Here is a 26,554-nt window from a genome sequence, read left to right as displayed (position 1 = left end):
GTCTACCTTCATCCTCCCTCCACTCCCTTAAACTAATCCAGAATAGTACTGCAAGACTTATCCTTGGTCTCCCAGGAACCACATCTCTCCAGCCCTAGAATCGCTCCACTGTCTCCTGGTGGGTGTGAGGTTCAATACCCTATGCATCATCCACAAGGTATTTTGGGGCATGTGACCCTGCTACACCCGATCCTTCACCCCCACCCCCCCAAACTACATCATTTCTAGAACCCTTCGGTCTCCTAGCTCTCACTATCTGCAGATCAGACACTTCTTCAAGTAGAAAGTCGGGGGGGGGGGTGTAGATCCCTCACTTCTGCGGAGCCAACCTCTGACCTACCTGCCCCTCTCGGGCTTGAGTCGGATCTCCTTAAATTCAGGAAGCTTCTCAAGGCCCTCATTTTCTATTCTTCCGTCCTCTCCCCCTCCCCTGCTAATGCCTCGCTTTGCCCATTGACTGGCTGCCTGGTCCCTTCTGGGTCCTACAGGTAACTAGGCCTTCCTCACCCAATCTACCCCAACACCTTGGTCTCCAAGACATAACCCATCCTCCCCTAACTAGCACCCCCCCTTACCCTGACTAGCCTGGCAGGGTTTCCATCCCTTCCAAACCTGGTACACCCTATCCTCTCCGTTAGCGTGTGGTCCTCACTCCATGCTATCCCATGCATCCACTGGCACTTGCCCACATGGCCTCCCCTTAGCACTTGCCTAGCCCCAGGGGCCCTCCTCTTCCCCTCCTTCTCCTCCCTCCACGCCCCTGCACTTGTATGCCTCCACTCTGCCCCACACTTTCCACTCTCCTCCCCTGCACTTCTTTAAACTGCACTTGAATGATCCGAATGACACAAGGCCTAGTAAGACCGGTATTATTTTTTCCCTGTATTCTCATTTTTTGTCTTGTGGCGCCTTGAAAAACACCATTTGATATATAGGCACAAATACACAATAAATAAAATAAATACATTTATCTTAGAGACTTTATATTTGGAGCTTTGGAATAATTCCCCATTTCACGTTATATTGACTTTAGTGTGTTAGGGTCAGCTTAGAATTTTGGACACGGGACAGAGAACTCTTTTTGCTTTAGACAATCCGACACAGACGTTCCTTAGTATTGTTTTTATTTTATTGTTCATTTATAATGCGCTTAATACCACAGAGTGGTTTCGGAGCGTGGGATCAGGTTTCAGACCTGTGTTGCGCTTCATTGTCTTGCTTTCAAGACAAAAGCATTGCCCCTCTTAGTCAGGGTAAGGTAGGATTTCCCCAACTCCTCTTTTTCATTTGCTAATAAAAGTCTTTGATCGAAAATGCAGCTGTGTCCTAGTCTTACTCTTGACCCTTCACACCATGCTCTTCTCCCTCCTCTGATTCGAATTACTGCTATGGGAGTCTAAGAAAATACTTACCTCTCAGTAATGTTCTTTCGAATACATTGTGTTCTCCAACGTATTCCTCATCTTTGATAATCACATCCAGTTTTGGCTGCGTGAGAAATCTTTTTAGTCAGAGGGCGTCGTGCGTCGGTCGAGCCGATGTCCTACGAAGGCCTCCGTCGAGGGTGACGTCATTGGGTGTTTAAGTAGGACGCGCAGCGCCCGTTGGCCTCAGTTCCCTTTTTACACAAACTTGTTTGCTTCGGAGACTCGGCGCATCTCGCTAGTAATATATTTGCTACGCAATTCCTAAAAAAAATCGAAATCTTCAAACATGTCTTCGTGGTCCACCCCGACGACACCTCGCACGGGCTTCAAGAAGTGTAAGGAGTTTGATTTGAAAATGTCGATCACAGAACCCGCATCGTTCTTGCCTGTGGTGCTTGGGGGAAGGCCATGACACCAATTCCTGCTCAAAGTGTCAGGCTATGACGGGAAAAGCCCTGCAAGAACGTAAGGGGAAGTTACAGGTAGGGAAATTGCCCCGTAAAACTAAACCCAATCGTTCCTCGACCATAGAGGAAATCATTCTCCTCGACGTAAGAGTGATAAAAAAAGATTGAGGTCCCGTAGTGGTTCACGCCACTCGTCCTCGACGAAGCGATCAGGGAGACGGCACCATCGGTCTTCATCCTCGTCGGACAAAACTCCCGAAATATTAATGTGCCCCACCAAACATTCGTCATCTGAAGAGTGGGAGGCATTCAGCTTGAAAATGCTGAAAATATTTGAAAAGGGTAAGCCTCTGTGCGTGCCTTCTTCGGAAGCCGGCAGAGAGCATCCCCGTCCCGACATTTGCACGCCCTCGAGCCCAGGTGGTCGAAGAAAGGTTCGAGAACCCTCGAGGTCTGCGGTGAGTAAAAGTCATCTGAGACATGACAAGCGTTCGAGGTCCACGATGCCGTCGGAGCCGCCACAACCCTCGAAGTCAAAATCTTCAAAGGGAACCGTTGAATCCTCGACGCAATCATCGCCATTACTATCGACGCCATCAACGCCACTGTCGATGTCGACACCAAAACCATTGACGCTGAAACTTCTGGTGGTTTCAGCACAGCCTACAGATCATCTGGAAGCTGATAAATGTGCCAAACCAAAGCCTTGTCTGAAACCTACTACTACAGTGTTCCTGATTTTTTTTCTTTTTTACCCCTTTGCCAAGGAAGGAGTATTTTAAATCCCTTTCTTCAATTATTGAAGAAGAAAGATCTGGTGAAGAGGATGCCCGTTTTGGCCTTGAATTTGGAACTCCAAATGTACCAGAATGTCTTATTTCGGAGGAGAGCAGGATGAGAGACCTTGTTGACACTCTGCATAATGCCAGTGTACTCTTACGTTCCGTTCCCTTTCCTCCATACTCCATGAGTGTCCCTTCCAAGGGATGGGAGACGGAACCTTTTTCACCCGAAAAAAACCTTCTTCCCCTTTAAATTAAAAGGCTCTCGGGGGTGCAGCCCAGGGAGCATGCGCTGCCCTGACTCCGCCCTCTGGCGCCACACCCCAGTCCCCATTTCTGCAGCGACAGAATTCACCAGCGCTCCTGGGTTTGGCTTCAGCGATGTAATTCCATGCGTGGATACTTCTTCTTTGTCTTTTTATCATTCAGGTACTCGGTCTTCAGACGTCACACTCCTCCCCGGCGCATGTTGACTTCCACAGGGTTCTGCAGGTGTCCATCATGCAACAGGCTCTTCCAAATTTCAGACCCCCACGCCCTCTGCCTATGTTGCCTTGGCTCAGACCACGGTTGGCAAGCTTGTACAGCGTATGTCTCGCTGTCCTCGAAAGCGCTGAAGAACAGACTAGCCAGGTGGAGGGAGCTCTTCCAGAAGTCACCTACAGAGGACATCAAGAACTTTATAAAACATCCAGCCAAGCCCAAGGTAGGGCCGATATTCTCCATCGCACCCGGCAAAGGAGACTCCTTCCCAGGGACTCTCCCACGCGGGAGGGACTGTTCAGGTTCTTGTACCAGCACGTGCACCGAGGCTGCTTCAGCTACCGGCCCTCGGGCCGAGAGATCCTCAGATCCTCCCGGTGGCAGTGTTGAGGGACCGGAAGGTTCTTGTACCGGATCGTCATCCGAGGAGCTCTGCCCTTGTACCGGCCTGATGGCTGAGGGGCTATGCCCTAGTACCGGCAATGCGTCTGAGGGGGTGCCTAAACACAGCTCTACCGACCCCCGGGTCGAGGGTGTCACACCTACCGGTCCTAGGCCCGAAGAGCAGGGTAGGCCTCGTGATCCTCACGCAAGAGTCTTGGAGTAGCCTGGGCCCAGCGAGCCGAGCAACACGTCGCAGGGAACGTGGCAGGCAGCTCAACAAGAGGGCTGCAGTGCCAGACAGAGGCACCCGACTGACACTGAAAGGGGCCCCTAGGGGACCCTGACATCTATGGAAACAAGGCGAGTCACCACACACGATAGAGATGCCAGACACGAGGTTGTATTCCCATAGCTAGGGTTTTATTGCAAAGCAAAAGTCTCAGTTGGCCAACTCAGTCTCACGCCCCGCGACGCGTATCTCTAGACCTCGAGGGACGCAAGAGAGCGAATTACGTACATCAGTTACATATATACAAAATGCATATCAAACAATCAGCTATGACATGTTTATCACCCCCCCTTTATTGGGTTTCTTTGAACTTGGTGTGATGATGGACATCTCCGACCACTATGACACCTTCAAACATCTATTCTAGTAACAATTTGCAATTTGTGAGTGCGAAGGCATCTTTCGTTTATTGAATAGAACACGGCACTTCTGTTCTTGGAAGCGAACTACATACGGGGGGGAGTTGCATTCCGGACCTTGCTATCTATCAGGTGCTATTCACGTCCTGGGAGCCGACATGCTCTAGCGGGCTCAGCAAAGGGGGGCCGTAAGAAAAGCATAATTCAAGCCTTTAGCGGTATTATTCGAACATATTCTACCATATAACGAGACTCGCTGGCAGCTGTGAAATGATTAAAAGCCCTGCAGCTCTGCTTCAAGGCTACATTCGGGAGGGAGCCGGGCATTCTTCCTGGCGCTGCCTACGTTTGTGTTTCAGCGAACTCTTGTTATCCTCACGGCCCTGCGGCCTTGTCCTTTTCACATACAGACAACAATGTTCCACAGTCGAGCAGTGGAAAATTTACTGTGAAGCAATAGGAACAGAAAGCAATGAGCAATGGTTAGAAAACAAAATGGCGATTCTTGTTACATCAAAATGGCCTTTCATTGGCAAACTCGAAAACCTATATTTTGTCATATCGTGCATGAGACGGTTGGCCCACGGCCACCAAAATGCGTTTGCGGTCTCAAAGTAGAGGTATCCGTATTTCTAGACTGACAAACCCTCCTTTGGCCGTATGCCAAACGTCTCATCTATTTATTGAAACCTCCTCTAGTGATGATGAATCTGAAGTACTTATGTCTGAGTCTTGCATGCTATTGTGGACATCATTGTCTTCATCAATATCTATTGCCATCAGCTTTTTTACTGCTCTCTTCTCATTTGGGTCTGGGCTAGTTCGATCATGAGTTTGTTTTTTCTTTATCATATGCATGCATCCTTCCGTACATCCCTCAGTTACCTCTGCGCAAACTATGGGTAAACAATGTATACAACAACATCACGTTAGGAATATTACGAACACCACTACTAATATTGAGATCAACTTCCATCCCCAAGATCGTAACATTCCACAAAACCAAGATCCTATTCCCCAGCTCCCTTCTCCAGTGGGGAGGTCAGAACTTAGAAAGTGCATTTTCTTTATTGCTTCAAAGATCGTGGGGGAATAGTCATCGACATAAACGCAACATGCTGATCCCACTATTTTACAAATTCCCCCACGATCAACCAGGATCACATCGAGAGCCATTCTATTTTGCAGCGTCTTTAACCTGATTCCTCTTTCTTCCAACGTCATGTTAAATAATATATCTGTTGTGTTTATTGTATTCTTTAGGTTTCTGGACAGTTGCCTTACATTATAGGAGTTCACTATCTGTCATAAGAATGGAATGAATGATTTTGCTACATCAGTTGCTATTAAAACACCTTTGTCAGTCCTTTTGACTCTAGTTTTGGATAATCTGGCCATGGCTGCTGTTTCTAAGAGGAATACTCCTGGGAACAGTAGCCCTAGGTAACATGGACCTCCCCAGTTTCTGGGCAACCAAGTAAAGTGGATCACCTACGTATACTGGTTCTTTTTCCCATTTTAGTACCACTGTATTCATACAACCAGTATATGTTCCGACTGAAAAAGAGCCTTTCTTTTTTAGACAAAAAGGGACAGTTCTTGGGCTATAATTCACCGTGTAAGATGGGGGAATTGCATCTTTGTCCCCTTCTGTTCTTACACGAAACGGCATTACAGATGTTTTTTCTGGCGGGGACAATCTATCTTGTCTGTTTTGTCGTGTTATCTTCCGTGTACTTTCCCTCGTGGGCTCTGGGGCTATTACTTGTGCTTTATGGAAAATGGAACAACCCACAGGCTTCATTATTATCTCCTCAAACTCATTCATGTTGGTTCTGTCTAATTGACCCGTATTACTCTCATTCCATTTCCCATAGAACATTGCACCTAAAGATGCACTACATGCAGAACTTAATGGTAATGGCTGCACATACCACCCTATTCATTTCCCGGCATGCTGTGGTAAATGGGCACATACCCAGCAGTTTGTTTTCTTAAGGATTGCATGTGTCATGTTCATTATCAGCAGTAAGGTGTTATTTCCAAAACCTTCCCTGTGTTTTTCTTCCATTGGGGGTAGGGTATAAGTGATCACCTGAACCGGGCTTTCAGTAGTGGATATATTAATTATTGGTAAAAACATTTCTAGTGTGTGTATTGTTTCTACCCACCATAATATTAGGGCTGTCGATATTGGTGCTACCACGCTCATAAAGCACATTATTATCGTTACTACCAGCATACAATTTGTTTTGCCATGCTTTTTTCTTAAACTTATAGTCTTTAGAACTGACTCATTCTCAGCGGTGGTGGTGCAGGAGGAGGCTTGAACCAGTCCCGGCATGTTTCTCGTCGTCCTTCTTCCTTATCACAGTTCATTGTGGATATCTCTCTTTGTCGCGCTTGCTCTGATGTTTATAAGTTCAATGGAATTTTTTGTCACAGTTCAGTTCTGCCTGTCCTTTTTAGCCTGGTTCGATTATTTGTTTTTAGGCGAGATCACTTGTCCCTTCTTATACTGCCCAGAAGACCTTTGATCAGTTATCTCACTTGCCATAGTACCATGTGCGCCCAGCTTGTCCGCTCTGGTTCCGGACACATGTTCTTTCTATGATCGCACCGAGGAGCCGCGAGTCTTGAATTGTCCGATTTGCACAATTTTCACGCTTCTCTCCTCTACAACTCTGGTTCCTTCTCTGTCCATGAGCTGATATAAGGTTGACATAAACACCAAAAAGAACTTTGTCTTCCGAGGCCGCAGGCTGTATCGCCTTGCTCCTGGTATCGTATGATCTGTGAACAGTGCCGGTGCACTTCCCGATTCAGGCTCAAAGTCAGCCTGTGGCGCTACTGCAGGTGCTGGTGTGCGCCGCGCCAATGATGCAGATCTGTTTTTTGGCGTGCTGGTGGGCGCCAAAGGGGTACACGATTTGGTTTTGCTGGTATCTGCAAGGCAGATTTCGCGTCGGTCAGCAGTGATGTCGATTCTGCTGGGCAACGTTGGGGCACTCTTTGCCCTTCCCCCTCTTTGGCAATCGTCTCGTTTTGGCAGATTAGGTGGCTGCTTACTGGCAACAGTTTCTTTCGTTTCTGGGACCGCTGTCTCTTTCCGGTCTTCAGTGTCAGGCAAGTCTTTCAGTGCAGTTGGAATCTTCTTGGCATGAGTGGCATGGACCACGACTTCCTTCCATCCACCCGTATTTCCATCTGCGTCGCCAAAAGTACTTGATGGGGCCCGCGCCACCTGGGTGCTAATGATGACTTTCTTTCAAAGATTTTTAGCAGCACCCATTTTCCTGGCTCCAGCGCGTGCCCCGGACCGGTGTATCTCACTGGTAATGCCTCCTGCACCTGCTGATGAATCAAACGCAATTTCTGCATTAAAAGGCCACAATAAGTACTAAGCACAGGATGTTCTATTTCACTAAGTCGTTTTGGCTGAGGTGCGCACCAAACATTTGCCGGCCTCCCCATTACGATTTCGTACGGGGAGAGCCCAGTTTTAGCCTGTACATACGTACGCATGCATAATAGTGCTATTGGTAATGCATCCACCCAACTCAACTTGCTTCCCGCACAAATCTTACTAATCTTTGATTTAAGAAGCCCGTTGTTCCTCTCCACAAGACCGGCAGAACTCGGATGCCTTGAACTATGGAATCTCTTATCAATCTGGAGACCAGCACATATCTGTAATACCACTGCACCCACAAAATGCGGTCCATTATCAGACCATAGGACCCGGGGCAAGCCAAATCTGGAAAAATACTCCTTCAACATTACTTTTGCCGTACTCATTGCTGTGCAATCTTTCAAAGGATATGCCTCCACCCACTTACTGAATGCACAGATCACCACCAAGATGTATTTTAAGTTTTGGCACCTCTCCATCTCTATGAAATCAAAATGAACTACCTCAAACGGCATGGAGGGCGGGCCAAAACTGCCTGTTGGAGTCACTGTTCCCTTTCCTACATTGTGTTGTAAACACGTGATACAGTTCTGCACCAACCTCTCTACATTCTTTTTTATGTTTACATTCTGCCATACTGTAGAAAGGTGCTGTATCGTTTTCTTGGCACAGATGTGCGTAGGGCTGTGGGCCATTGTGACCATTGCAGTCACATACAAATTTGCAAACATCCAGTTTCTAGTTCCCTTGTCCACCCAACAATCCTCTAGATCCAACTCAGCAGATCCCTCTGCCCTTCCCTGTATTTCATCGGCCGTAGCCTCGGCCTGCATTTCTTTGACAGTCGCAACTTCATCTTCTATCATACAGGGTACTTCCTCTGTCTGAACCGTCATCATCTTGGTATTCAAATCAGTGGCAGTTTGTTTCGCAAGTCTGTCTGCAAACGCGTTTCCCTCTCCTATTTTGCATATTACTTTTTTATGTGCCTCGCATTTCACTATTGCTAGGCGCTTTGGAAACGTGAGTGCAGACAGCAATCGTACAATCAAAGGGCCATGTTGAATTCTGGCACTATGTGATGTCAGAAACCCTCTCTCAGCCCAGAGTCGACCAAAGTTATGAACCACTCCAAAAGCATACTGACTATCAGTATATATATTCACATTCAAATTTTCAGAAATCTCGCAGGCTCTGGTCAATGCTATTATTTCCGCGGCTTGTGCTGAAATATAGGGGATTCTTTTACTTTCTACAACACTCTCTAGGGTAGTGATAGCGTATCCGGCAGTTGTCGTGCCATCTGGCAATTTAAAACATGAGCCGTCACAAAATAACTCTCCATCCGGCTCTTTCCGTGGAATATCACTTAAATCAACTCTTCCCTTTGGTTTCTTCCTCAGTAACCATTAAGCAATTGTGGGGGGGTGATTCATTCTTCCCAATTTCCTTTAAGGTCAGTGGCATTAATTCTGCAGGATTCAAAGCGCTACACCTCATAATTTGGATATGGGGCGCGAACACGATAATCTCATATCTTGTCAATCTAGCAGAGGTGAGGTGTTGCGTCTGTGTCCTATTTAATAGAACGTCAGTGGCATGTGGCACCATCAGAATTAAAGTGTGCCCCAATACCATTCCTTCCATTTGTTTCACTGACGCAGCAGCCGCCGCGACAGTTCGCAAACATCGTGGTAGTGTGCACGCTACAGGGTCCAGCGCAGAAGAAAAATAGCCACACAGCCTATTTCTTCCACCTTGTTCCTGTGTCAAAACCGCCAATGCACATCCTTCACTTTCACACACAAATAGTCTAAAAATGTTCTCATAGTTCGGCGTACCCAAAACTGGAGCCGAGCATAATGCAGTTTTCAATCCATCAAATGCTCTCTGACATTCCTCATCCCACTGCAAAGGCATAACCGCATCCTTTCTAGTTAAATTCACCAATGGTTTCACAATTAACGCAAAATTACCAATCCATTGTCGGCAATATGAAGCCATGCCTATTATGGCTCTGACTCCTTTTTGTCTCTTTGGAATAGGCATACAAGAAATACTTTCTATGCGTTCTGGCGTTAGTCTTCTCCCTCCTTTCGAAAGTAGGTAGCCCAAATAAGCCACCTCCTTTCGATTATGCTGACATTTCCTCAAACTTGCTTTATGGCTATGTGCCGCTAGGTGTGACAGAAGTAATACAGTGCTTTCTTTACAAATCTCCTCTGTGTCTGCAGCTAGCAATAGATCGTCTATGTATTGCAAAAGTACACAACCCATGGGTAATTCCAGCATGTCTAGCTGTTCTTTTAATGCTCTACTGTAAATACTTGGACTTTCGTGTAACCTTGCGGAATCCGCGTAGTTTAGTTTAGTTTAGTTTGTTTATTTATAAAGCGCATCCGAATCCTCAGGTAACTGGGCGCATAATCATGTGTACAGCAGAGTTACATATCGTTACACGAACATCATAAATACAACAGACGACATAGCGTAAATGTAAATGTTCGTCCTCCTAATGTGAACGCTTAACAAATATCTACTGTCCTTGTCCACTGGAATACTAAAGAATGCGTTTTTCAAATCTATTACACTAAAATATTCTGCTGAAACAGGTATCATTGTCAATATTGTAGTGACGTCTGGCACTAGAGGAAATTGCAGATCTACTACCTTATTCAATGCGCGTAGATCAATTATGAAACGTAAGGTACCTCATTACCTCCTTGTTTTATAAACCGGAAGAATCGGGCTGTTGCATGTACTGCCTGTGATTTCCTCGATTACCCCTAATTTCACCAAATCATTAACAATACTCTTCAATCCTTTCTCACCTTCAATTGAAATTTTGTATTGGGGTATTCGTGGTAGGGTAACGCCTTCTTTCAAAATAATCTTTACTGGCTCTATCTTTAAGCATCCCACATCGTTGTCATGCATTGCCCATATACAGATTGGTACTTTACTTAGCTCCCTGGTAACGCTTCAGACATGAATTCTGACACAGGGGCATTGTGTGGCCATATCGTTAGAAACACTCCGTCTGCCGTGCAATGTATAACGGAACCTAGTTTTTTCAACAAATTTAATCCCAACAAATTTTCTCCACAATCTTCTGTTAGAAGGAAAGGACAATGTTCAGTAAATGGTCCTATGGTAACTGGGACTGGTGTGGACACTGGCTTTATGACTGGTGTACCTGCGAACCCTACGGAAATATTCTTTTGCCCTGACAGTGGTATATCCGGAACCAAGTGATGGTCTATTGAACACTTCTGTGCTCCTGTATCTACAAGAAAGCGGTGCTCCTCATTCCCGACTCTCATTTCTACGTAGGGTCCTCTCTGATTCACGGGAATAGACACTGGTTCCGACCCCTGTCCTGGGCTGTCCTATTGGGGAAATAACACATCGTCCGATGTGTAATCATTACTATTACTGTAATATGTGTTTGGCTGTGTATCGAAAACATTTCGACTCTTCCCTCTATTTCCCCCACTCTGATTTTCTGACTCTGGTTTGGGGCATTTTGGTTTTGGCCTTGGTTTTGATTACCTCCGTTATTATGATGCTGCTGCATACTATTCCTATTTGGTCCATTTGCTCCTGGGTGTCCTCTATGCTGTCTCCTCTGACCAGACCCATTTCTATTCTGTAGATGCGGGCATTGCGCTTGCCAATATCCTTGCTCTTTACAATATGCACACTTATTCGGTCCCACTGTTCCCCCATGCATATTCGAATTACTCCTTCCTTGTGCGTTCCCTCGCCCTCTATTATGTCCTGTTACTTGCTGCAATAGTACCTGTGTTCTAATTAGACATTCTTTCAAGTCTGCCCCCACCTGTTTTAGCAACGATAATTCATTCACCATCTCCTTCTGCCCCGGCGATGGTAATTGCTGCCGTTTATTATGCGACCCCTTTTCCCCCTTCCCAGGTCTCCCGATATCCCTACTTCTGTACGCAGGTGTAGCAAACACTTTGACAGGTGCAGTAAACGTTTCGACATAATCATTATCTAATTCATCTCTAAGCTCAAAAAGTCTATACACATGTTCTCTCACTTCTTCATCCCTCTCCCTACAGCATGCTAATGCATTCAAATCTAACAATCGCTGCGGTGGTAATTTCCCAGCTGTTTCCATTTACCACCAAATATTCACCCATGCATTCCAACACTACCTGTCTTTCGTTGCTTCTACGGAAGTCATATATCGAAGCCAATGTTGCCGTCCCATCATTCCCGTCTATATACATCTCTGCCTGTTGCTGCAATTCCACCTTCCTTTCTTTGCTGATTGCGCTGCGGGTTACCCTTGTGCGCCCCCGTTGGTCAGTCCCGCCTCTTGCCCCGCGGTTTCAACTTCAACCCCGGAAGGAACGGACAGTACCAAGTCTGTGTCTAAGGCGGGAGGTGCGGATGGGACAATGGGAACAGGGAGTGTCTGTTGTGGGCCTGGTTGGCTAATAGGAAGTGTTACGTGTGCGGTCTGTGGCTGTGGGAGGGCTTGAGCTACCGGAGGGGGAGCTTGAGCTACTGGCGGGGGTTTGGGGTCTGGTCTTACTTCTGATCTTGGGCCTTGTTTTGTATGGGTCAATATATTTTCTATCAATTCATCTGCTATGTGTAATTCTCGTTGTGGGTATATCTTTTCTATATTCAACTGGTCACGCCTGCCAGCCCTTCTTAGACTCTCGGTCCACTCCTCCTCTTCTTTTTCTTCCGCTACCTCACCTTTTGATTTATGCCTGCGCGCATGCTTAGCTCTGCTTTTAAATCTGAGCACTGCTTCATTTCTCCAGTCTTTACTAGTCTCAAATGCTGCAGGAAGCGCTTTCTTTCTTATCAAAACCCTTTCCAGGTTGTCTATCCTCGCTATCTCAAAACTACCATTAATCGGCCACTGATGGTCTTGTTGCTTTCTGGTTTGCCTATGCCAGGTCTCACAGAATATTATCGCACCCACCCCATACTTCACATACATCTCATACGCCGGCGTTCCCCCAGGTGGTACAATTTGGCCATCTTCCAAAATTGTCTACCACAGCGGAAAAACCCTGCTAGGGTGGACAATACCCTAGGCATGTTTAAACCTTCCCCCTGGTTAATCAACCTTACCTAGGTCGTTTGATTTTGCAAAGTCAACTCTCAACCAATATCAGGATGCTTTGAATCGGGGAATGACTCACCTGATAAATCAAGTCGTCTGTATACTGATGCACCAAAGGACGTCGTGTCTGCGTTTCTTGGCTTCCGCCTCGTTTTGGGACCCTCGCCTCCTTGTTCTCTAGCCAGGCACGTCGATCAGGGATCAGATGTCTGCAGATCTGCAAAGGAGTCTCATCACTTTTACAGGGCGCCTCGAACACCTCTTGATCCCGGCTCGATCGTCCCGTCCTCGCCGTTCAATGCCTTTCTCAATTACAATGTTACGCGATGTAACAAGTGTGGGAGGGTCCCTATTCGGGCGCCATCTTGAAAGGGGCCCCTAGGGGACCCTGACGTCTATGGAAACAAGGCGAGTCACCACACACGATAGATACGCCAGACACGAGGTTGTATTCCCAAAGCTAGGGTTTTATTGCAAAGCAAAAGTCTCAGTTGGCCAACTCGGTCTCACGCCCCGCGACGTGTATCTCTAGACCTCGAGGGACGCAAGAGAGCGAATTACGTACATCAGTTACATATATACAAGATTCATAACAAACAATCAGCGATGACATGTTTAACACCCCCCATTTATTGGGTTTCTTTGAACTTGATGTGATGATGGACATCTCTGATCACTATGACACCTTCAAACATCTATTCTAGTAACAATTTGCAATTTGTGAGTGCGAAGGCATCTTTCCGTTATTGAATAGAACACAGCGCTTCTGTTCTTGGAAGCGAACTACATACGGGGGGAGTTGCATTCCGGACCTTACCATCTATCAGGTGCTATTTGCGTCCTGGGAGCCGACATGCTCTAGCGGGCTCAGCAAAGGGGGGCCGTAAGAAAAGCATAATTCAAGCCTTTAGCGGTATTATTCTAACATATTCTACCATATAACGAGACTGGCTGGCAGCTGTGAAATGATTAAATGCCCTGCAGCTGTGCTTCAAGGCTACATTCGGGAGGGAGCCGGGCATTCTTCCTGGCGCTGCCTACGTTTGTGTTTCAGCGAACTCTTGTTCGGGCAGTCGAGCAGTGTAAGCGGAAAATATGCTGCAAAGCAATAGGAACAGAAAGCAATGAGCAATGGTTAGAAAACAAAATGGCGGTTCTTCTTACATCAAAATGGCCGTTCATTGGCAAACTCGAAAACCTATATTTTGTCATATCGTGCATGAGACGAATGTGGCGAAGAACGAGTGTCAAGGTGGGACTGACCTCAAATATGTACGTTGCCTACGGCCTACCCCTCTTAGGCGCAGGGCAGCTTCCCACTGCGTCCATACGGGCAGGGTATGCAGCGGCTCCAGCAGCCCCAGTCTACCCTGTCACTACCCCCTGCCACCTCTACGGCCTGTGAAGAGGGGTTCTTCGAGAGGTTCCTCGGCCTCATGAAGTGCGGTTTATACTCAAGGACACCATCCAGGAAGTCCTCCCAACTATGCTAGTGGCACCACAAGAGCCTCATCCGGCTACACCGGCCCTGGTGTAGCCGCTGATCCCGGCTCCCCAGCGGACTCCTCAGCCGGTTCTGTATCAGCCTCTGCCACCTCCTCAGCCCCCGGTGGTGGTTCTTGTGCCCCAGCCTCCGGCTACAACTACTCCTCCACCTCCGCAGGATCCAACGCAGGATCCTCCTGATCCGCAGGTCATGGATGAGGAGGAGGATCCGGACACGCCATCCTCAGCCAGGGCCTTCCACGAAGGTCTTACTGGGCTGGCGGAATACCTGGGCCTTCCCCAGCCCGAGGTTGAGCAGCCGGCAGAGGGGGTTCTGGCTAAAGTCATCATGCAATGCCCCTCTGCCAAAACAGGGATTCCTCTGCAGACCGGTGTAGTCTACCTGGCATAGAAGCTCTGGCTTAAACCCCACTCGGCCCAGCCCGTCAATCGACGCCTGGACGCCAAGTACAGGCAGATGGAGGGGGATACACTCTTGCTCTCGCCCCATCCTCAGCCACACTCCTCGGTGATCGCTGCGGCATCACTATTCTCCAAGCCTCAGTCATCCTCAGACTCCTCCTCTGCGCTGCTAGGCAAGGATGAGAAGATCTTGGAGGCGTATGGCAAGAAACTCTATTCCAACGCATCCTTGCATCTTCGTCAGGCCAACGCAGACGCCATGCTGGCAGCCGCTAACCAAAGGAATGGCGGGAAATCGCGGACTTCCTCCCAGAACTCCCTACGCAGAGCCAATCACATTTTAAGGTGGAGCTCGCTGAGGCCAAGCTGGTGGCGCAGCACCTCATGGAATCCAGTGTGGCCCATATTGATACCTATGGCCGTGCCATCTGAATTACCATGGACATGAGAAGGACAGCCTGGCTTAGGACGATGAAATTCAACCCTGACGTCCAAGAAACGCATATTAGATCTAAAGTTCGGGGGTGGGGGGCCCTCTTCCACTCCACCACGGACGAGGAGCTGGACAAGAAGAAAAACAGCTCACAAACAGCCAAATCTTTATCCATCTTGACAATGACCATGCCCAAGTCGTACACCCAGTCACAGCAGCGCTCTGACGGGGGGCATACGTATGGAGGGTTCTGTGGCTTCCAGGAACGGAGATCCAGGCAGCCAGACCGCTTGCCGTCTCAGAACAGACGCAAGCAAAAAAAAAGGGAGTGGGGAGGTAAAGGCTTTTTCAAATCCCTCTGCTTCGCAACAGCTGCAGAGGGAAAGAAGGCATGACAAGCCCCTTCGGGTCCGCGTGTCTCCAGTGGGGGGGGGCAGGCTCGCTCTCCACGCACATTTCTGGTGCCAGAATTTCACAGGCCCCTGGACCCTCTCTGTACTCTCCACGGGGTACTGCCTCCCTAACCCAGCCTCTCCTTCCTCCTCCCCTCATAGCGATGGTGGCAGCAAGTCTAAGGAGGGATAGGATTCACATATATCCCTAACTGAACGACTGGCTGATCAGGGCTTGTTCTCCCGAATCATCTCACTTGGATTTACCATTGCCTACACGAGCTGGGCTTCTCCCTGAATTTCAGGTCAACTTGACACCATCACAGAAGATTCAGTTTATTGGAGCGGTCCTGGATTCGTCCTCTGGAAAAGCCTTGCCTCCCGAGTTGAGGTTTCAGAGTGCCCAGTATCTTCCGGCCTTCGACTTCCTAAGGTTCCTCGGCCTCATGGCATCCTCCATTTTCTTGGTGCCAGAAGGCAGTCTGAAAATTAGATACCTCCAGTGGACTCTCAAGTCTCAGTGGTCTCAGTTCTCCATCAGAATGACTAACCTTCTTCAGGTCACGAACAAGGCAGCTCACAATCTCCTGCAGAGAGAATGTGATGAAAGAGGAACCTCTATGTCTTCCATGTCCGGATATGACAATTGTGACAGATGCGTCCCTCACAGGGTAGGGAGCCCACATGAACGAACTTTCAATCAGTGGTCACTGGTCTCTGTCGGAGTACCAACTTCACATCAACCTTTTAGAGCTAAAATCAATCAGACTAGCGCTGATGGCTTTTCTGCCCTGGGTACAGGGGAAAAATATCCCGATGACGACAACAATACAGTGGCCATGTACTACCTTAGCAAGAGAGGGGGTGTAGGGTCACTTCCTCTGTGCAGAGAAGCAATGCAGCTCTGGTTTTGGGCACTAAGAGAAGGAATCTCTCTGCTCGCAGTTCTAGCCGCAGAAGAAAACATAGCGGCGAACACTCTGAGCAGGCAGAGCCCTATCTCCCACGGGTAGGAGTAGGCTCACAAAGTCCTTTTAGAGATATTCACCCTTTGGGGAACCCCTCAAGTGGATCTGTTTGCAACCTGTGTCAACAGGAAGTGCGACCTATTCTTATCATAGGAATTTCTTCAGAGAGGAGCTCTAGGAGACACGTTTGTAGCGGACTGGGAATTTGCACTTCTGTACGCATTTCCGCCAGTCCCCGTCATTCCTCATGTCATCGGGAGGTTGAGGAAGTTTGGGAAATCCATGATCCCGATTGCTCCGAATTGGCCAGGAGAACGTGGTACCTGGATCTTCAGGAAATGGCCATCTTCTCTCCGATTCGTCTTCCCCCAAAGAGAGGACTCACTCTCACAAGAGTGGGGTCTCCTTTGTCCAGAAATGAGTACCCTAAATCTTCACGCCTGGTTTCTGAAAAGGTTAGATACAAATATTGGGACCTGCAGGAGGATGTAATGGAGTTGTTGCTTTCGGGCAGAAGGCCAGCAACCAAATCTCTGTACCGCTGCCGTTGGAACACGTTTTGCAGCTGGTGCAAGGAAACTTACTTTTACATGTAATACCACTACAGTATTGTCTTTTTTTTTTTACTCCATCTAGCTCATATTGGGCTTCATGTCTCCACAGTAAAGGGATGCCTTGCAGCACTTTCTATTCTCAAGTGTTCGCCTGATGATGGTTCTTATTTCAAGGAGCTCATTGTAATCCAATTTGTGCAAGGATTAACAAACATCTCTTCCCCGGTCCCTTTTTTTGTACTGGTTTGGGACTTAAACTTAGTCTTAAAACATCTAATGGGGACACCTTTCAAACCATTGCATTCTTGTCCACTCAGAATGCTAACCCTTACCCACAGAGTTGGTGAACTGCAAGATCTTTCTGCTAAACCACTTTTTACAACCTTTTTTAAAAAAGACAAGATAGTTTTGAGGTTGCGCCCCTCATTCTTTCCTAAGGCGGTATCTGAATTTCACTTAACACAGAAAATAGCGTTTCCTGCCTTTTATCCACCATCTCACCCTTCTAAAGAGGAGAGATTGCACCGTTTAGACCCTAGAAAGTACTCAAGTTTTTACAACTCCATAATGTATAAGGTCAGGCAGGATGACCAGCTTTTTTTATAGGTTATTCAGGCAATAAATTGGGGTTAGCTGTCACCAAGCAAGCCATTTCACGCTGGATAATCCTGTGCATTTCAAAATGCTATTCATTAGCTGGCAAAGATGTACCTGATAACCTAAGAGCGCATTCCACCTGAGGAGTGGCTACTTCTTCAGCTCTTCAAAGAGGGGTGCCCCTGCAAAACATCTGCAATGTGGCAACTTGATCCTCTTTGCATACCTTCAGCAAATACTATTGGCTGTACATCAACAGTAATTATCTGTACCCACCTCCTTAGGCTGACTGCTTATGTGGTCATATATAATCCATTTGAAGAACAAATTACTTACCCCTGGTTATGTTCTTTCAACTGGATGTTCCTCCCACATATTTCTCGTCACCCACCCATCCGTCCCCTCTTGTCGAGAATTTCTGTGATTTTACACTTTCTCTCTTTCAACGTCTGGTTCACCCATTAAAGACTGCTGAGCATCAAGAGGCAAAAAGCTGGAACTAAGGCAAAGGGCACATCGCAAGCTACTTATACCAGTGTCGACAGCCGAGGGCAGGACGGCGGTGTCGAGAGCCACGACTCGGACAGATTTTCCAAAGCTGCAAGCAGATTTAAGAGAATCTTATCAAAGATGAACAGTACATGGGTGGATCATCCAGTCAAAAGAACAATATCAGCAGTGAGTAATTTGTTCTTCTATGTGTGTCTGGGGAGTTTTCTTTATGTGAACAGGTTCCAGTACTGACTGATGTCTTCCGAAGCAGCTCTTAAAATTCAGCAATGCTCCAAAAATCCTGCGAGGCTTTCCTTGTATGTGAGAGGAAATATGCTTGCTAGAAATGAGAAGCACAATGTCCTTGGGAACCAAACAGAGCAGCAGATGTCAGACATTATATGTTTATTGAATTTATATAGCGCTTTAAGCCAAAGCGCTTTACAATATAACAGGTACAAAAGTTAGAGAAGCGTATTTACAAACATGAACAGGTCATTAGAACAATTATATCCAGGCATCAAGACCCTGATGCTGTCCAAAGGATTGTATATGGTTCATGGTTACAAACACTTTACTGTTAGGGTCTGTGCTGTGACAAATTAAATGAATGACAAGCATATAACCCTTTTATCACAGACATATTTGCCAAATGCAAAGATATCTAGTAATGTGGTTTTGTATTCTCATCTGGTATTGGTTATACCCCCTGTTGCAACTCAACTCCTGTCATTACGGTATCATTGGTAATGGTCTGGTATTGGTTCATGTTCAGCTGAGTTACACTCTGGTTAAAGAGGGCCTTCTAGGTTTCAGAGATATCCGGAGTGAGTATCAACATTTTGAAATTACTGGCATTTGTTTCCTGCTCTGCAGTCTCTCCTGTTTAATACCCTGGGTACTGCTGTGTTAGCACCATGAGTGAGGACCACAGGATCAGCTCTTTATCTTCCCTCAGGAATGGTGGTGACTTCAACCTAGTACAGTTTGCAGACACTGCAGATTTGCATATAGCGCTCAGCAGACTTTTACAACTTGGATGCTCTAGTCCGCAGACCTATAGGGCGTTAATTACAGAGTCCCAATCCAGAGTCTAAGATACTTAGTTTCTGAGGGAACTGCGAGCCAGTGGCATCCCTCTGCGTGCACCCTTTTAGATGCACAACAGGCAACGGCAGAACCAGCCCAATCCCTGGTGGCTTGCTCATACCCTACATACTAGCATACAGATTAGGTAACTCTCCACAGTTACTCCACTTTTTGTATCGTTTGGCCTTGTGCATTTTCCTAGTACCAGGAAAGTCTGTGGATGCAGTCATTGCAACAGGCACTGCAATCTCAGTTGTCCCAGTTTTGGGGGATGTTCTGTTTTGTCCATTGCTGTAAATGTCAGTGATGGACTTCTTCCTCTTTGGTTGAGATGACTGCTTGTCTGACATACCAGCCAGGGACCACGGAGATGTTTGGGAGAAAGGTCTCCATATTAGCCTCTTGGAAGTGAGACCCTTCAAGCTTTTCCTTGTTGCATTTTACCAGGCATGTGGGGAAAGTTCTTATAGATCATAAAAGACAATATTGCTAGTTGCAATACCTCAATTAGAGGGATTGTCTGGGTTTGCTCCCTCTGTATTTAGGCCATTTTCATCTGGTCCTGGGCCCTGAGAGAACACATTCCCTTCTTGATGACCCATCTGGCAGGGAAGATGAACATCCTCACTAACACCATGCGTAAACCGGAAAGCAAGCCTATTGATAGGAGTTACATCAGGAGATGGCAACCACCGTCTTTGTGATGTGGCCTCCACCTCAAGTCGGTCTGATAGTCACAACTGAACATCAGTAGACCTTTTGATACTGTGTCAATCAACACATGAATAAAATATTGTCAATATGTTTTCGGATTCTGTCGGCTTTGTTTCACACCTACTGCACTTTCCTTTAGAACGAGGCAGCTCTGCCCACTCTGCCCCTGACTCAACAGCATCTTGGGGTTGAATTTCCCCTATAGAAGGGATCCTCTAAAGAATACATGCTAGAAGTGAATGGTACACATTTGGTCGCCCCCTGGGATCATTCTTATAACAGTTTCTTTTGTTTGGCGGATTTGGCAGTCAAAAAACATTCAATTCTACGACCAGTGAGTTGCCCAACCAGGCCGCATTACATCCACACCTGGCAAAATCACCCCGGGTTGTGCTTTAATATTATTAACCTGCAATGGTTGAATCGGTTTCAATAAGGAATGTTATGCCTGCAGGTTAAAAAAGATGTACATGGGGTGCTGCTTGAAAGCCATTGTTGCTATACCCCAGTGTTGCTGTTTTGGCGTTTTCAGAATTTCTGGCCTAGATTGGCCTTTATGTAAGTGTCACTAAGGGCTTATTTTCTGCAATTTCCATTTTCAAGAGGAAACTGATATAGCACCTTCCAAAGGGGTTCTCGTTTTGAGTCTCTGAATATCATGAAGAGAATATCATAGAGATTGTAATTCCTTCCCTCCAAAGCCTTTTGTTTTCCCTTGAGACCTGAACTTGTTTGTGACATTTTGATTGGTGGCTCCTTTTAAGCCTTTTCTTTTATGTCTTAAGCGGATAATCACCCTAAAGGTAATCTTTCTCAGGGCTAACATTTCTACATGACATGCGTATTGCCTGCAGGAGATTTGTGTGTATTCAAAGAAAAAAGGCAAGGAGAGACCTTCCTTTCTTCTAAAAAATTAATAGTCTCAAAGTTTTATTTCTCTCTGAAGATACATCTCCTGGCCTTTTTTTCCCTTCTTGAACTCCTTCAGAGATGAAGCAGATGGTTCATTGTCTTAATCTGTTGTTGGCGCTTTCCTTATACAAGCCTTTGTCCAAATAGTATTGAATTCACAGCCCGCTCTTAATCACATTTATTGGCTCTCAGAAGGTAGGACCATTACCTACCAGACCATGGACTGGACTATCATGTACATCAAGACTTGACTTTGATTTGAGGGACACATTTGAGGTCCTTGAAGGCATGAGAGCCCATTCCATTCCACCAGAGGTCAGGTGGCTACTTTTATCTTACCTTTCTGAACATACATCATGCTGCCACTTGATCATCTTTAAGTCAAGCATTATTACTTGGGCCCTTTTTGAGGCAGGATGTATTTTTCATCAAGGGTATTTGTTCCTCATCTATTGCCTACCATTCTAGATTATGGTATTGCTTTGGGAGTCTATTAAGATATGAAGGATCTGTGGAAAGAAGGTATTTATTAGAAGAACATACATACCTTTGGTAATGTTCTTTGGGATGAATCCAATCATCCTTGTACACATTCCTGATCTGTGTCCCATTTACCCTGCAACTATTTCGAATGGTGTGACTTCTCACAACCTGCATTATGCTTTTTTATCTAACAAAAGTAAATATAATGGTTTATCTTCTACAGAGAGGTATTGCCGACTATGTAAGGATAACGGATGCAAAGAAACCGCTAATCATGTACTAACTAAATGTGTAAACATGATGGATACTTACATAGTAAGTTATAGCAATTCTGTCCATGGTACGGCATCCATTGGGGAATCTGCATTTTGGCCACGCCTTATGAATACGCAAAGTCGGCAGCTGCAGTTTGCTACCTTTAGAGTCTGGTTGGTAATTGAAAGAACTCTGAATATATATATATGAACTCGTCTGATACTATGATATTGACTCTATTAGAGGTTTGGTGATCTTTATATTTTCGTAGGAGCAATTTTATTAACGATTAATGATTAGAACAATAAGTATAACATGCTTGAGTTGTGCTTAACTGTAATTTCTTTTTGGTTAGACAAGCAATATATGTATTATGAGATTGTTTTTTTAGGCTAGTTTTAGTTTTGGTTGTGTTTAAATTCTATCTTTAGTTCTTTTTTTACGATGTTTATAAAATTTATCATTATGTGTAAAGTTTAAAAATAAACTGTAACACATTATTAATACATTAACAAGAAATTATGCTATTTTCATGGCAGTTCATGGCAGTTCTATGATTCTCTGGCATGGGAGTGTGTGTTTCCAAGCACCTACCAGTTGGTCTTTTTTTATACTCATGTAACTTGTTTGTTCTCTGTATGTGATGGACCCATGCACTATGGCAGGTCATGCTGTAGTGATTATTTTGTCCTTTGGGTTGTAGTAATCTCACTTAGGCTGTTTACCTGTATGGTTTTAAAAATATGCATGTAACATGAACAGTTGTTAGAAGTGAGAAGAAATTAATGTTAATTTTGTCTGTTTTTCTCTCTCCCTTACCCTCAACTGAGTCCAGATCCGCCTGTTGAAAGGGCAGAAACCAATGGCTTTTGATGGCATCCACATTGTGAATCACATGACCCAAGACGACGATGACTCCCTTCACTCATCTGACGAGGAGCTCTTGGGAAGTCCGATGGTAGTTGGAGCACTCCAAGATGCACTTTACCCACTGTCCCCCGGCAACGCTCGTTTCCTTCGTGGCCTCGAGAGCTCTGGAAAGGACAGTGATGGTAGCACAGACAGCGAGGAAGCAGACGACCCCGGCTTTCCTGTAGTTGACTCAGAGACTAAAACAGATATTATGTGTGCTGAGGTCTTCAATAACTAGACATGTGCTTGGCCTTTGTGGAAGTTTTTGGAGAGTAACTGGGGCTACAGACAGTGCAGAAAACTGGCAGGCCTCAGTTGGTGCTGTGCCCAATTCTAATTGCAAAAGATTTTAAGCAAAGCCAGTTGAAGACTCAGCGCTGACTACTGCATATTTATTTGGACAAGATGATGTATGGCTGGACAGGCTATCCTGTGAATGAGCATCTTGCGGTCTACACGTAGCAATGTGGCACAAGCCCCAGCGTTCAAACAAACGTTTCCTTATTTATGGGTCATTTGGTTTCCCAGGTGGACACCACATTTTAATCAACCACAGGTCTAACGGCCCGCCAGGTTTTTATATTTATTTGTTTCATTTTTCATTTTTATTTAACTGCTATACATACCCCTGTGCAACTGTTTATTCGTACGGTTTTGAACACATTAAGGACATGCTTGGAAGTATTAGCTGTGAAGATTTGTGCTCAGGCGGCCTCTGTATGACTGAGCTCTCTCTGGATCTACTTCACTGGTTCTTTATCTTAGGAACAGTGCGGAGGAGCACAAGCAGGAAATGGCATATCCATTGTATACCAGCCATCATTTAAAAGCTGTATTGCCATGCACCAAGGTAAATAAGTCTGACATGCTTTTTGGGAAGGCTAAACACGCTAGCGTGTTGGACTCGAACAGCATGCCCCTTATGTGTAGGGGTTGAAACTCTTCTCTTCTCATAGAGATAGATCAGGCGCCATTTCTTATCCTGGGTCAAATTAAAATAAAAACACTGGGTATTCTAGTCATCTTATAGGTTGATGCAATACATTTTGACACCTGCCAGGGAGAACTCAAATCCCGTGTATTTTGAATTAAAGCCTGATTGTTGTTGGATATTCCCTGTTAACACTGCCAATCCATCTAGTAAGGAAAGTCACATCCGTGATGGTAACTACACTTACCTTCCAGCCCTTCTCGTTTCATGTTGCTGTGTGTTCCACTTGGAGCATACGTTTTCCTGGCATGTCATACTGTAAGCCTTTGGGAATTTATATTACTCTCTCGGGAGATGAGGTAAACCATTCCAACACCCTGAGTATTATGTCTGGAGAGGTCTACTAGATCGAAGATGGTGTTACATTGTCTGTGCTTATTCAGTCCATAGGCTTTCTAAGGGGACTCTATTTAGCAATGATGCGTTCGAGATACATCAGCCTCAATGTCCACTGAGGCTATAGAATAGAATGAACACTGTTTACGCAATTTGAATGTCATTGAGATCTAGCAGAATGTTGAAGCACCTCCAAGAGTATTTATTATAATCGGAGACTGGCGCGGGATCTGTTGAAAGGAAAGTGGTCAAAAGGAAATCATGCATAGCAGCCGCTTCTGAGTCTAGTAGTTAAAAGATGCAAAAAGTATGGAGAGCAGGAAGCTGGACAAAGGGGCAAAGCAATATTCTAACTTATAAAGTGGCAGATGGTATGGAAAATAAAAGCAAGAACTAAGGTCATTGAGGGGCAGATGGGTACAATGGTAAGAGTAAATTGAGCAGCCAAGTAGCACTTGCATTTAAGAGACGAGATAGAGATAAAACCCGACAGAGCAAAAATTGCTCAGGAAAGAGTGAGTAAAGGGGGCATCAAGGAGGTGTTCTGTGTGTGCCCTCTAACCTGGCCCCATAACGCCAGATAAGAGAAGTTCTAGATTTGCACTTTGTGATACAGTGGGTTATCATTCATTATCCACATTTATTTTTGGAAGGATTTTTGAACTAGAATACGGGTAAATGCAACTGATAGTGGCGGCTTAGTAGAAAGGTTATGCAATGCAGAACATTAGAAACGCTGCAACACGTAGCTCACAGGGCAAGTAAACTATCCTATTCCATTCCTCACCCTCACAAAACTCCTTTATTCTGCTCGCATCCAAAGCACATGTTGCTACGTGACATTTCCTATTCTATAGTGGTGGACTTGAAGAGCTATAGGCGACATTTCTGATGGCACGCTCATTTAGGTATACTGGGGAAGGCTTTTGCCACGTCACATTCTAGTCTTGCACGTTACTTTACCGGGATCAGTATATGAGGTCACCACAACCAAAAATGCCAAATGCAGATATTGAGGCAACTGCACCATTGAGCCCTTGTTTGGCACAAGTGAGAGAGTGTGAGCATGAACCAAGCAATTAGTTTATGTTCAGAAATAAGATCTTTCTGCCTCCAAATAGGGATACTTGATTTTCCCATCCAAGTCCTGGTATCTGCAGCTCTTTTTTTCAATGTCATTGACATATCAAGTAACAGGGCGGAGTTGAGGGACATAGTGCATTATTGTTATGCTTCTTTAGTTCTAGGATGTGACTGCTTTATTTTCAGTGCTGTGCAATCTGCTATCAGAATATTGTAAAACTTAGAATCCTGCTTGGCCAAGGCACCTGTTTTGCCATAAAATATACATGCTTCCAATAAGCGACTTAATGGCGGGTGCTTTAGAATGCTGGGCTGCCAGAGGACTAACTCTTTAGCTTGACTTGTGGCCACATCTCTTTCCCATCGTGGATAATGTAGATATACATTGTATAGCTCTACCTCTGTCCACATCTGAAAATTCAGTAAATGTCATAGATTTCTGAGATGGGCACAAGCATACAGTAAGAAGTGGGCTTTAGCAGCATTGGTGGCTGCTAGTGTAAGTTATTTAGCGTTTCAGCAGAGAGGATATTGAATGGTGATTATCTGATGTTTAAAAGGAGGAGTGTAACTTGTGTGTTGTATAGCGTATGCAGTATGGGATTGTGAAGAAGACCATGGTTTTGTCTGGAGCAGAGGAAAGAATATTCCACTTGTGTCGCAAGCCTATTTGAAGTATAGTGAATGGGTGGATCGCCTCTGTGTCCAATTACGTCATAATGTTTTCCACAAGCACTTTCTGACGGTCTTCTTGAGAGTTTTGAGAACATTTGAAATGTGTCCTCAACTGGATTTGGCATCAGGTGTTTCAAAGCTCTTCGGGAGTCAGTGCAGTGGGCTATAGGGTATTAAAATGTTTGCACCTAATTATTCATTTGCTGTGGCTTCCATGCCTATAGAGTATGCTTTCTCCACAGGAGCCTTTACTGCTATTTGCTCCAGTGAATCCCGTCTGCCAGATGTTCCAAAAAAGAAACACATTTTGTATTTTTGTATTTTGTTTATTTGTAGTGCGCACCTTGCCCACGGGCATCTGGGCGTAAAGTTTAAGGGATTGGTTACACAAGGTTACAGGCATTCAAGGCGACTTTCTCACTGGCGAAAGTGCAACATAATGGTACGGAAACAGACAGTCATACAGAAGATGAGATGAAGTTACAATAGTACAACAGCGATATGGGCAAAGAATTGTTACAAGCAAGGATACTGAGAAAAGGATACATAAACTTGGGCTATGGCCATATTGCACTTTATTGAAGGTCCTTTCCGTTATCTATGAATGCATTTAATGCTTTTTAAGGCTCCCTATTATGGCTATATCCTTTGATGCGAGCAAGCTTTGCCAAAACTGTAAATGGCGCAACAGAAAAACTATACGGCAGACTGAACTGTTAGAGGTGGTCTATGTAGCAGGAAAGTCTATGTAATATACATTGCCATGCATATAGCATCCATGAAATAAGTTTCAGACTTGAAGTAGGCCATGAACGCTAAGTGTCGTCAAACCTTGCAAGGGTAGGGGTTCGACACTCTGATCTTGAACTGTATGCTCCCTTTCCCTGAGAGGCAGAGTGGTAATATATTCTCTTCTGCAGTATCCATGGACTGCATTCAGCAACATTTGTAGGCGGTTGTCCGACTTTACCACCATGTGAGGTGCCTTGCTGCTATTGCAATGCCTCCATCCGACCTTCCAGTACATGAGGGTGGTCTATTTCAATATGTTCACTGCTTTAAACGCATACACTGGAAGAAATATGGCGGTTTGCTATGGGTTCAGCC

At 45.6% G+C, this 26,554-nt stretch overlaps 1 protein-coding gene across 3 annotated transcripts in view; it reads left to right on the top strand.

The window, feature by feature from the left end:
* EVI5L (ecotropic viral integration site 5 like) overlaps positions 1 to 23,468 on the top strand; it is a 1,319,565-nt gene extending 1,296,097 nt beyond the window's left edge. The window contains exon 20 of one of the 3 annotated variants that reach the window (XM_069604001.1): positions 22,286 to 23,468. In XM_069604001.1, coding sequence (XP_069460102.1) covers positions 22,286 to 22,600 — 315 coding nt within the window. In that variant the 3' untranslated portion in view covers positions 22,601 to 23,468. The remainder of the gene's footprint in view (positions 1 to 22,285) is intronic. The other 2 variants (XM_069604000.1, XM_069603999.1) reach the window with 2 other exon arrangements.
* The last annotated feature ends 3,086 nt before the right edge of the window (positions 23,469 to 26,554 follow it).

The sequence above is a fragment of the Ambystoma mexicanum genome, chromosome 3q, assembly GCF_040938575.1.
Source record: "Ambystoma mexicanum isolate Mex_15411 chromosome 3q, UKY_AmexF1_1, whole genome shotgun sequence".
In the NCBI taxonomy this organism is placed as follows: domain Eukaryota; kingdom Metazoa; phylum Chordata; class Amphibia; order Caudata; family Ambystomatidae; genus Ambystoma; species Ambystoma mexicanum.
The sequence above is the reverse complement of the archived record's forward strand: the minus strand, read 5'-3'. Positions and strand labels throughout refer to the sequence as shown.